The following is a 12,305-nucleotide window of genomic DNA, read 5'->3' on the forward strand; positions in this document are numbered from 1 at the left end:
GGGGAAAAAGAAGATATGGAATGTATTTGGGCCACTACTGTTAGAATTTTTTAAAGACTGGGTGTAGGTTGCCCTTGAAGATCCGGGTATGGTGTACCTCTAGAGAGAGGCTTACTTTGCATACCCTTTGTGCTGTTTTTTTCTTTTTTTTAGATACGTGAGCATGTATTACTTAAAAAGCAAAAACAAAAACCAGACAACCAATTCCTTAGTGCTGTGGGGAAATTTTTTTGATGATATATTTTACATGCTCTAGTCCAATCTGAACTTTTTTGGCTAAGTGTGCTACTCTTAATCTGTGTGTCCTGTGTCAGTAATGCTAAGATAATAAAGTTTTTTGGCTTTTGATTTTATCAGAATTTTCTTTTTGATGTATACACTTTTGTGTGTGTGTGTGTTAACTTTCACAATGATAAAATTTAAGTTTATATATAGTTTTCTTTAATATGTTTCAAATACCATGAAAAGAAAATCTGTGTAAAAGTTCTAAATTTTTTCATAAGGACAGCTTGCTTACTCCATGTCTTCCTTAGATAAGAATTAAAGTTCTTAACGTCTTGTTTTATGTGTCCCAACTTTTATTTCAGTTTTAGTATGTTTGCTTTTAGGTTCCAAATATCGATTGAACTTGGAGAACTCAAATGAGGTCACTTCTTTTTTTTCCCCGTAAAAAAATCAAAATGCTAAGCATCTTTTCTGATTTTTATCTCTGTTCTTTTCTAGTTGGATGAAAAATCTGACAAACAATATGCTGAAAATTACACAAGGGTGAGTATCTAAATTCCTAAGGAAATTAAGTTCTCAAGGTCAATAACTTACTGTCTACTATTTTATTCTTGATTTTACAACAGTTTGACTGATGGAGCTACTCTTCCTCTCTTCATCTACTTCCTGTCCTTGACCCCCAAATTCCTCTGTGGTTGAATCATGTGAAGCACTGGGAAGAGAAAAGACACTGCATTTTATTTCCTTGAATGTCACCTCTTAAACTTTTGGCTGCTCTTTTGATTTTCATTCCTCTAGAATTTAATCCTTAGAAGAAGCCATTAAACACTAAAAATGAAGAAGTGTCTTTAGGAATGGTGGTGACAAACTCTGAGAGTTTTGTTTTTTTCCTATTATAGATAAATAATTCTTCAAAGTACAATAAAATAACTCCTTTCTAAGAGTTGCTTTGTGTTTAAAAAGTCTCTAAAAATATTTCTTCTAGAAATATTTTTAGAAAGTCATCTTAGGGAAATTATCAGGATTAATTTTGTGCTATGCCCCCAAAAGGTGTACCAGTTCTATCCAGCAGAAATACAGTGCAAGCCACAAATGTAAACCACATATGTAAGTTTAAATTTTCTAGCAGCCACACTAAAATAGTAAAAAGAAACAGATAAAATTAATACAAATAATATATTTTATTTAACCCAAATGTCCAAAATATTTAAACATAATCAATATGAAAACTTATTAATGAAATATTTTACATTCTTTTTTCCACACTAAGCCTTCGAAATCTGATGTGTATTTTACACCTAAAAAAAAATTCTCAATTTGGACTAACCACATTCCAAGTGCTCAGTCACTGCATGTGGCTAGTTGGCTGCTGTATTGAATAGCACAAATCCCTGCCATTTATTAATTCAGTAGCATGATGTCGCATTTAAATTCACTGTGGGAAGAGCAGTCTAAATTCATAGTGATACACGGTATTGTTGCTGTCAGCTGCAAATAGTTATCTCCAACTTTATCAGCAAAGTATTAGGAAAAGAAAAGATTCTAAAGAAGCAGCTTCAGGAACTAAATAGGAGGACTGCTAATTAGCATACCAACTATAACATTCTAAAACTGTTTAAATTCAAGCTGATGTACTCACCCCAGTGCTGTTTACAATACAACAAAGATAAACTTAGAAAACAGACAACTCTCACACGAACCATTTCCTTCTTAGTTATTATGAACTCTAGATTCCAATAAAGCAAGCGCACACAGTTGTGCTTAGTATGCCTGGGCCTGTCTCTGGGTACCCTCTCCCCAAAGCCAGTCTAAATTGCCTGTAGATTGCATTCGGTAACTTCTTGTCCACACTGTGTTAGATCTCTCCCCACCACCCTGGCCCACTTTTAGTTTCCACAGCAAATATAGTTTTAAAGAAACAAGACTTAAAAGTGCCATATTTCTTTTTCTCTAGCCTTCATCTCGAAATTCTGCCTCAGCAACAACCCCTCTAAGTGGAAACTCATCCAGACGAGGAAGCGGGGACACCAGCAGCTTAATAGATCCAGACACCTCATTAAGTGAATTGCGGGTAAACCGCGATTTTTGGTTTGCTTTTTATAAACAATTTTTTGGCTTCTTTGTAGTCTACTGGAACTATTTAACATTTAATGTGTCTTGGTAGGAAGAAAAAAGTATGGTATGAGTTCTTTAAAAAAAATTGGTAGTGCAGTTCAAGAATGTGACTAGGGTCTGAAGGGAAGGAGATTAGTTAATTCTTCCATTCTCTTTCCTGAACATTTGATGATATTGGAATGAGTTCTGCTAATTTACAAATGCCAAAAAAACTTTCTAATGTATATAAAAGTAATTATCTCAAATAATTGGCCATATTTTAAGTGGAAAATATGTGGATGTACAAGGAACCAGATTTGGGGAATTATTAGTCTTTTGAGCTGTTATGGTGTTATTTGGCTGCCTGAATACAGTTATCTCTCAGTGTTTCATGATAAGACAAGTATAATAATATTTGGGATGACAGAAATACCTGAGTAATGTAAGCTCATTTAACCCATTAGTTGAGTCTCCATTCTTATTAATAACCCTTTCAAAATGTATTTGAATGTCTATTTGCTGAACATGCTCTTTTTGAGGAATGAGGGAAGGGCAGTAATAAAAATTGCATTTATTCATTCGTTCAGCATTGTTGAGCACTTGGCCCCACAGAGTCAGGCAGTAAAGCACACTTTGGACTTAAGGAGTTCGCTGTTTCATAGGGAAGACAAATGGATATAAACCAGTAAAACCAGGTGGTGTGATGCCATGGTAGTAGCAAGAATAGGGCTGTTAAGGGAATTCAGAGAAGCATCATCTAAATTAGACTAGAAGAAGACATAAAAAAAAAAAAAGGCTTTTCGGAGGAGACAAGGGGTGAAGGAAGAATAAAAATTAACCAGGCAAAGAAGCTGAAGGGTGAAGGCTTTCTCAGATAGTTAAATTCAGAGAACCACAAGATTATCTGTATAGCAAAGTTGCCAGAGGGTAGGATGAGAAGTGAGGATTCGTAGTGGGTGAGAGAGAAGGCTGGAGAAGTAGTGATGGGCCATATCACAAAGCACCTTGTGTGGCAGGAATTCAGATTTACCCTGACAACTATGGGGTATTAAATAGCAGAGCAGTACTATCTGACTTGCATTCCTAAAGATTGACCACAGACTGGAAGAAGCATTGGAGGCAAGGAGAAGAGTTACCCTGTGGTTGAACAATGGGGATGAGATGAGCAAGTCAAAACTGTGATGGGAGAAAACGTAGGCAGCGTGCTCTGAAGAGAGTATTGGAGAATGGAAGTTGTTTGGTCAGTAGAGAGGGAGAGGAAGTTAAGAGGTTTTTGTGTTCTTCTAAAGGCAGCATTAGTTGTTGTTTTCATTGGTTGGATTGAGCCAGTAGAGAGAGACTATGAAGGTTAAGGAAGGAGAAGGGGTAGCTGACTGAGAAAGTGCCCGAGTGGGTGCGAGGAATGTCCAGGGATCAGAGGGATGGAAGGTGGCCGCCCCTTCCCACTGACGCAGTAGAGGAGGAGGGAGGGACTGAGTAAGATCATGGGCGGGGTAGGAGCAGGAGTCTGGCTTGTGAAATGGGCAGCTCGTAAAAGTGGGCTGAGGGTTAGGAGAGGGCGAGGAGGTTTGGAACAGCGGCAGTGGCACTGCAGAAGGAGGCCCAGGTCAGCCTGGCTCTGACTTTGAAGGGGTCAGTGTTATTGAACTCTTCCTAAGTACCAGGCGTAAGCACAAGGGTGCAAAGTTGAATAAGCTTAACTCTTGCCTTTAGGTCCTATTTTCTAGTGGGACAAAAGGATGGGGCATTCCAGCCTCAGACTTAGCTTGCGCTCACTGTTTACTTGTATTTCTTCTTTGAGAGAACCTACTTGAAGGAAATGAGATTTTTGTATCCTAGCATTTGGCTCCTAATAGGCACTTGATAAATGTCTGTCGAATGAACCAATGAGTAAAAGGCAAACCTACCAAGGAGGGAATTAAGGGGGCAGGGGAAATGTAATACAGAAACTCTGTGTAATGGGCCTTTGATAATTGATCCTGCCTGTAATTGTACAGTTATGTTCAGGGCCCTGTAGCAATTATTTCCCCCCTAAATCAACCATCCAGAATAGACCTCAGGTAGCAAGGTCAGGTACAAGGGAAACAATATTTTCCATTTAAAATTTGACCTGCTTCACTTTTCTTATAAGGATTATGGTAACATTCGGAGCAAAGGCTTTTCTCATCATTTAAATAATATCCTCAGGATAGACTCTCTCATTTGACATTGTGTTTAAAATATTTGTTTAATACCCCTCCCTTTACTTATCTTTCTCCCAAATTAATTGTGGTCAGTAACCAAGTCATTGAAGGACAACTTTGTTCATATCTAGTTTTACATTTTTAAAAACTTCTGCATGACTCAGTAAAATCTTCAGCTTATAATTAATTTGCTACATACTTTACTAGTTCTCGGTGGAGTGTTATGCTAAAAATTATTTGAATGATTGATACAGTTTTTTAAATTGTATGTTAAAAAATGTTATAACTTATATAGCTTTTGTACACAGCCCCAGCCCCATTTGCTAATGTTTTTTCCGCAAGAGTTAATGTCAAGGAAGTATTTGATATGTTAGATTGATTACTCCAGGCCTTCCCCAGCCCCACCATCACCTGCCTGTTTGCCCCTTTTAGCAGTTTGCAGTGGCAGTTATGTTTGTGTACCTCAGTTTCTCTGCTTTTAGTCTGGAATATGCAAAAGTAATACACATTTTCATCTGAATGCTTTGAGACTTTGTGTGTGGTTTTATGCAATGGTTCATTCCTATGTCCTGCAGGATATCTATGACCTTAAGGACCAGATACAGGATGTAGAAGGGAGATACATGCAGGGGCTTAAGGAACTAAAGGTATCAGGGCCCATTCTGCAGCCCAAGCATGTTCTCTGTACGCAGAAGTGTTGGTAATGGTGGTTTCACAAATTCTATTAACCCCACTGCACATAGCTTTACTAACAGTGTTTGTCTTTCAAGCATGTGCTTAACCTGCAATGCATAGGAAAGACGAACTTCCAATCTCTGCTTATGTTTAAATGTGTACTGTAGTTTTTGGAATATTCAGGAAAAGCTATTATGCCTTACAGTTTTTAAACCTTATAAAATACTTACGTATCCCTTGTGTCTTAGCCTTACAGAATTGAGTTGGGCAAAAACCTAAAAAGTGTTCTAAGAATATTTTTTATTGAGAATTAGACCTTAAAATTCTTCCAAGCTAAATGAAAGAGCATTGCCTGTTTCTGTCACCAAATTCAGTTAGTATTAGGAGTAGAAGGAAGAAGCATCTAAGAGAAAGAGCATTATTATAAATATTCCTTCTGGAGGAAGGACCCTGAAGCGTGAGGACTGTGTTTTCTTTTTGTTTTGATTTTTTTACACACAGATCAAAAAGGGCTACACAGATTCGGTGCCTTAAAGAACTTGGAGGTAAATTTAAATGGGCCTTATTTTTTCCAATCGAGGATGGCTACCAGTTTTCACTAGAAGTGTCCGTGTGAGGCAGACATTTTAGTTGTAAATGGCACTTGATGATCATGCTCTTCCCTATGTTTTCTTATGAAGTTCAAACCTAATATTATGAATTACTGTAAGTTTCTCTGAATACATGTGGGTCCCTATTTGAAATAGAAATACACACCAGGCCTCTAAAAATGCGTAAGCAAGGCATTCAGAAAGGTGACTCAGGATATGCGCAAAGGACGCAGTGTAGACCTAATGGTCAAGGCTTTGCTCAGCCGTCCAGCATGATTGGACTTAGCCCAGCTACCAGCCAGAAACTTCATGCAGGTGATTATGGTCCAGAAGGCACAGGACCAGAAAGGGTGGGAAGGCGTATGGAGGGCGCCCCCGGGAAGCCTGGACGCTGTCAACAGCAGTGTGTGGTTGTCGGTAAACATCAGGAGGATCCCAGAGTTAGTGAGCTGATGTGCTCAGTTCGTCTTACTGCTCTCATCTTCAGGATTTAATCCCCCTTTTAAGGCTTTAGAGATATGACTTGGAAATATCTTAGATCAATGGAACAAATCCAGTACATTCAATAAATACATTCATTTTAAAGTCTCATACGTAACATAATGTATCAGGAAAGCAAGTGATTCAAAGGCATTCTTACTCGTTTTTTATTTTATTTTAAACATTTTCCCCTTACCTTTTAGATCTACCATTTATTTCATTTTTTGAAGGATACAAAAAACAGATTAACCTTATTTGAGACCCTGAACAGATAAGTCCCCTTTTCTTAATTCATGGTTAGTGTATAATTGAACTTGACTTCAAATTATGTTAATCCTTGAAATGACTCTTTTAAATGGAAGAAAAAATCTTTTAAAAAATTATCTGGTTGGTGGTCAAAGCATGGTGGTGTGATGTATCTATATTCTATTTAAAAAGGATGCTCGGTCATTGCTTATGACATTATTCTTAAGTATGTCTGCCTTTGAGGTGCTTTTTCCCCCCTCTACCCTCCCTCCGCAGTCACCTGGGTCTTGTTAACACAGGTTGCTGGGCTCTGCTCCCAGATTTTCTCATTCAGTAGGTCTAGGATGGGGTGGTTGGAAATTTGCGTTTTTAGCCCCAGGTCCCAGATGACGCTGCTGCTTCTAGCCAGCACCTACGCTGAGCGTCGCTGCCCTGGACACGTTTAAGTAGAACTCATTTCTTATGGGTGTCACTGTGTGAGCTAGATTCAAATCATTCAAACCACCTTGAGGGAGTTTGCTGGCGGTCCAGTGGTAGGACTCCGAGCTTTCACTGCTGAGGGTTCAGTCCCTGGTTGGGGAACTAAGACCCTGCAAGCCGTGTGGCCAAAACAACAACAACAAACTACCTTGACACTTAAGTTTAAAATAGTCTTCTGTGGTCTTTGGTTTAAAGGAAAAAGTACACTCCATACATTTTATGTCAATTTTATTGTGTTATATATTGTGTCCTTGCAGCTACTGCTTGAACTGTCTTAGATTCTGGTGTTCATGCAGTCATGCCCCATTTTGTATGGGACTGAGTTGTGAGGAGGACTCTTTTTTTTTGCTATTAGTCTCTGAGATGGATCAGAATCATTCTAAATTCTGCATTGTGTTAAGTTACCTACTGTATTTGAACCATTATACAGTTAACTGGGCTTATGTTCTTTATTTTGGGTGTATTTGTTCTCAATCATAATATAAATCTTGCCTGTTAATACAGTCCTGGGTTGTGAAGAATTATTAAGTGTATGCATATGTGTTTGTGTATGCATATGTGTTTGTGTGTATCTTTATTGAGATATAAATCACATACCATAAAATTTACCCATTTAAAGTGTACAATTCAGTGGGGTTTTTTGCATAGTCACAGAATTGTGCAACCATCACCAATTTTAGAACATTTTCACTACCCCAAAAAGAAACCCCATACTAATCAGCAGATGTTTCCCACTCCTCCACTCCCACTCCTGCACCTAGCCCTGGGTAACCACTAGTCTGTGTTGTCTTTCGTGATTGGCTTTTTACTTAACATAATGTTTTCAAGATTCATCCGTGTTATAACACGCATCAGTATGTGTGTGTATATATACGTATACACACACATATGTATACATGTGTGTGTATACATATATGTACATATATATACATACGTGTGTGTGTGTGTGTGTGTGTGTGTGTGTGTGTATAAAATGGCTGAGTAGTGTTCCACTATATGGATTTACTACATTTTGTTTATCCATTTGTGAGTTGATAGGCATTTGGATTGTTTCCAGTTTGGGGCTATTATGAATAATGCTGCTGTAAACATTTGTGTACAGCTTTTTGTATAGACATATCTTTTCATTTCTCTTGGGTAGATTACCTAGCAGTAGAATTGTTGGGTCATATGGTAACTCGATGTTTAACATTTTGAAGTACTGCCAACCTGTTTTCCAAAGCAGCTGCAGTATTTTACCTTCTTCCCAGCAATGTATGAGGAGTCTAGTTTTTTCATATCCTCACCAGCACTTACCTTGTTTCTCGTTTTTTGATTATAGCCATCCTAGTAGATCTGAAGTAGTATCTCATTATGGTTTTGATGTGCATTTCCCTAATCACTAATTATATTAAGAAAGTTTTTGTATTCTTATTGTCCATTTGTACACCATCTTTGGAGGAATATCTGGTCATATCCTTGCCCATTTTAAAATCGAATGATGTGTCTTTTAATTATTGATTTCTAAGTGTTCTTTATATATTCTGGATACAAGTTTCTTATCAGATGTAAGATTTACAAATATTTTCTCCCATTTTGTGGGTCATCTTTTTACCTTCTTGGTATTGTTTGTAGCATAAAATTTTTGATTTTGATAAAGTCTACTTTTTCTTTCATTGATACTTTGGTATCGTATCTGAGAAACCATTGCCCACTCCAAAGTCATGAAGATTTACTCCTGTGTTTTTTGGGAAGGGTTTTATAGTTTTAGCTTTTAATTTAGGTCTCTGATCCATTTTGAGTTAATTTTTGTGTTTGGTGTGAAGTAAGAGTCCAACTTTATTTGCTTGCATGTGGATCTCAGTTGTCCCAACACCATTTATTGAAAAAACTACTCTTTTCCCACTGAGTTGTCTGGGCACCCTTGTCAAATATCAGTTGATCATAAATGTAAGGATTCTGGACTCTCAGTTCTATATCACTGATCTTTTGTTTGTTAAACATTTGCATTAATATTTTAAAAATTTTATTTCCAGGGATTTCCCTGGCGGTCCAGTGGTTAAGACTCTGCACTTCCACTGCAGGGGTGTGGATTCAATTCCTGGTTGGGGAACCAAGATCCCGCATGCCGCATGGCCAAAAATTTTTTAAAGTAAAATAAAATAAAAATTTACTTCCAGAAGTGATGACTTTTCCTATGTGAAATGTTTTTCTTTTTAGTTTTAAAAATACTGCGAGGTAGTAGTAATCTACCAAATAGATGTAGTTATTAAGAAACAGGCTGTAAGCTATTTTAGGCAGAAAACTTTGAAGTATATAAAAATTTAGGCATTGAGTGGTAGCTCTTTTTTCTTAAATAATAGTTTTTATATTGCTTACTTATTTAAAAATGGCTAATATTTGAAGTTGCTAGACAAAATGTTTATACATTTACATTAATGTTATGCAGACCAAGAAAGTACCGAAAACACAGGTCCAGGAAGTGGTGCAATTCAAATAAGTATGAAATTTACTTGAGTAAAGAGAGGCTGTCTTCTGTTGTATCTGTATTCTGTTGCAAATAGCTGTTGTTAAAAACTACAGGAGTAACATTTCTGAAACCATTAATGATGCTGTATTTTATGATTTTTACACTATGACTCTCATATGTTGTCTGCACCCCTTTTCATCTTTCAGAGGCTACACTGCTGCTTGAATTTGTTTTCTTGGATAGCAGAGAGCCCATAAAGTGCTTATAATGATGCGCTCTTGGCTTATTGTCATCCTCCTGTTTTATGTGCATGTTACTAAACAAAGAGTTCCCCAAACTGCTTTTATTTTGCAAAAATGCATCTTCATGTGTTTGTGCCAGTGCTATAGTTTCCTGTTATATGGCATATAGGCAATGAACATATTTTAGATATTAGGCTGATGACTTTGACTTTCATTTAGGAGTCTTTGTCTGAAGTGGAAGAAAAATACAAGAAAGCCATGGTTTCCAATGCACAGTTAGACAATGAGAAGAACAATTTGATATACCAAGTAGATACCCTCAAGGATGTTATTGAAGAGCAGGAGGAACAGATGGCAGAATTTTATAGAGAAAATGAAGAAAAATCAAAGGTAATTGCTCATCTTACATCATGCCTTTCTCTGGGGTCAGAAAATTAAAACCTGCCGTTTAAGAAGTACTGGGTTTGATGGAAGAGCACAGCATCCCCGGGAATGATATTTCCATCACAACTGATTGGTGCAAGGAAATTGACAGAACGTAAGATTGCAGGTCCTGAAATATTTTCCTTTCTTAATTTTTATAAGATTTAACTTATTTTCATAAGGGGAAGCTTATGACCTCCTTTAGTTTCTGAAAATAGAATACAGCTCAAATTTTATCTTTATTTTCTATCTCTTAATTGGGACAATTGCAGTGAATTACTTCTTCCTGCTATAACTGGCTGGAATTCCACAAAGCTCCAAAGGCTTTCATTGAGGTGGTTCATTTTATTCCCTTTTCTTTTCTTTTCTTCTCTTTTCTCTTCTCTCATTTTTCAAGAGAATATGTTTTCTAAATGGTTGGAGAGACGTCTTTAACCAGTTATTTAAAAACTGCAGTGTGGAGACGTGGGTCAAAAATCGACAGATGTTTTCTTTAGAGGTTTGTAAGCTATATTGTTAAAATGTGCAGATGGAAAATAAAAGCCACTGCCCAAGGCCTGGATTTGCCTTTTGACAACTGCAGAAAACAAGTTGGGTTCTCTTAAAAGCTTATTGGGTTTTTTAGAAGCGTTTTAGTCAGTCCAAGCAGAGGACAAGTGGATATTACTGTCAAGAAATGAGTTGCCAGTACATTGCAAAAGTTTTAAAAATAATAATAATAATAATTTAGGAGATGAGCTTTGGTGAATTGTTAGAAACAACAACAATCTGTATTTGTACATAATAAAGGGAGAAAAGCTGTTAATATAACCTCTAAGGGACCAGCATTATCACTGTAGACTGTAGGGATTTCTTTCCTTGAGGACCAAAAATGCTCATTCCAGCCTGTTTTGGTCACTTTTAAAAAGTGTTAGGAAGTATTTGTAGTGGGTTTGGGGAAAGGAGGGATGAAGAGGCAGAGTGCAGGAGATTTTTAGGGCAGCAGTACTATTCTGTATCATAGTATAATGGTAGATACATTATACATTTATCAAAACTCATAGAATGTACAGCACTGAGAGCGAACCCTAATGTAAACTATGGGCTTTGGGTGACAATGATGTGTCAATGTAGGTTCATTGATTGTAACAAATGTACCACTCTGGTTTGGGATGTTAATAGTGGGGGAACGCTGTTCCTGAGGGGTGGGGAGAGGAGTGGGAGTATATGGAAACACTGTACTTTCTGCTCCATTTTGCCATAAACCTAAAACTCCTCGGAAAAAAATAGTGTCTATTAACAAAAAAGTTAGAGTAAGAAAACTTGTGTCTAGATAAAGTGACAAAGAGGCCTCTGGGTATTTTCATATTGATGACAGTGGCTCATTGAAGATTTGGTGACAATAGATGTTTCCTCTTTGATTCTTCCTGTATCTCATAGGCTAATTGTGGAGTGTCTGAGCTGTCATACTTTTCTTAGTCCTTGGACTCCTTTTCTGCCTTCCCACACATTTTTCATAGCTATTTCTGGCTCTTTGCTTCTAACAGATTAGAAGAAAATCTCATGCTAAGTATTTAATAATCAGTCCTAATACGAGTTCTTATCTTTCCATCTTCTCAAATGTCCTTGAGCATTTTTAAAATAAAAAAAAGTCCCTGTGATAAGCTATTTTAACCAACTTCATTTTTCCCTCCTATAATTTTCTAAGATGCGGAGATGTCTTAGTATACAGAGTTGTGGTTTTTCAATTTGTTTTTGTTTTTAAACCTTGTGCTTTTTGAATTTGAAAAATCTGTATGCTTTTTTTAATACCCTGGGGATCTGCTTCAGGTACTGCGATGCAGAAGACTTTGTGGTCGTGTCTCTCTCTGCTGTACCTTCACCCTGAGCTCTCTTCTCCTAAACAGATATTGCCTCGTGCAGTAGATGTTCCTGTTCAGAGACATACAAAGAGGTCAGGCACTCTGGTATGTTTCATTATAGCAGCAGATGGTGAGATTAGAGAATGATATTCATACCATTTTTCAAAATGTCTTTAGTGTTTTCTGCTGGAATTATGGTAACTGCATCTTAAATATTGTCTCTGTACCTACTTCAGGGACAGAATGCCTGATGAGGAATGTCTCAGGTGTATTATTCTTTTCTTAATAGCTATTCATTATAGTAGGGAATTTTCTTCCTTTTTTTTTTTTTTTAAGCTTATCTGAGATTTAATAAAATCTTTTATGGCAGATTTTAA

General features: G+C 37.0%; 1 protein-coding gene across 18 annotated transcripts in view; it reads left to right on the plus strand.

Moving 5' to 3' along the window:
* Positions 1-12,305, plus strand: part of LRRFIP2 (LRR binding FLII interacting protein 2) — a 128,173-nt gene that overhangs the window by 78,769 nt on the left and 37,099 nt on the right. For 12 of the 18 annotated variants that reach the window (XM_059939134.1, XM_059939133.1, XM_059939143.1 and 9 more), the window contains 4 exons: positions 724-768; positions 2,180-2,296; positions 5,078-5,149; positions 9,884-10,054. In XM_059939134.1, the coding sequence (XP_059795117.1) occupies positions 724-768; positions 2,180-2,296; positions 5,078-5,149; positions 9,884-10,054 (405 nt within the window). The remainder of the gene's footprint in view (positions 1-723; positions 769-2,179; positions 2,297-5,077; positions 5,150-9,883; positions 10,055-12,305) is intronic. The other 6 variants (XM_059939139.1, XM_059939144.1, XM_059939142.1 and 3 more) reach the window with 1 other exon arrangement.

This window comes from Balaenoptera ricei, chromosome 11, assembly GCF_028023285.1.
Source record: "Balaenoptera ricei isolate mBalRic1 chromosome 11, mBalRic1.hap2, whole genome shotgun sequence".
Classification (NCBI taxonomy): Eukaryota; Metazoa; Chordata; class Mammalia; order Artiodactyla; family Balaenopteridae; genus Balaenoptera; species Balaenoptera ricei.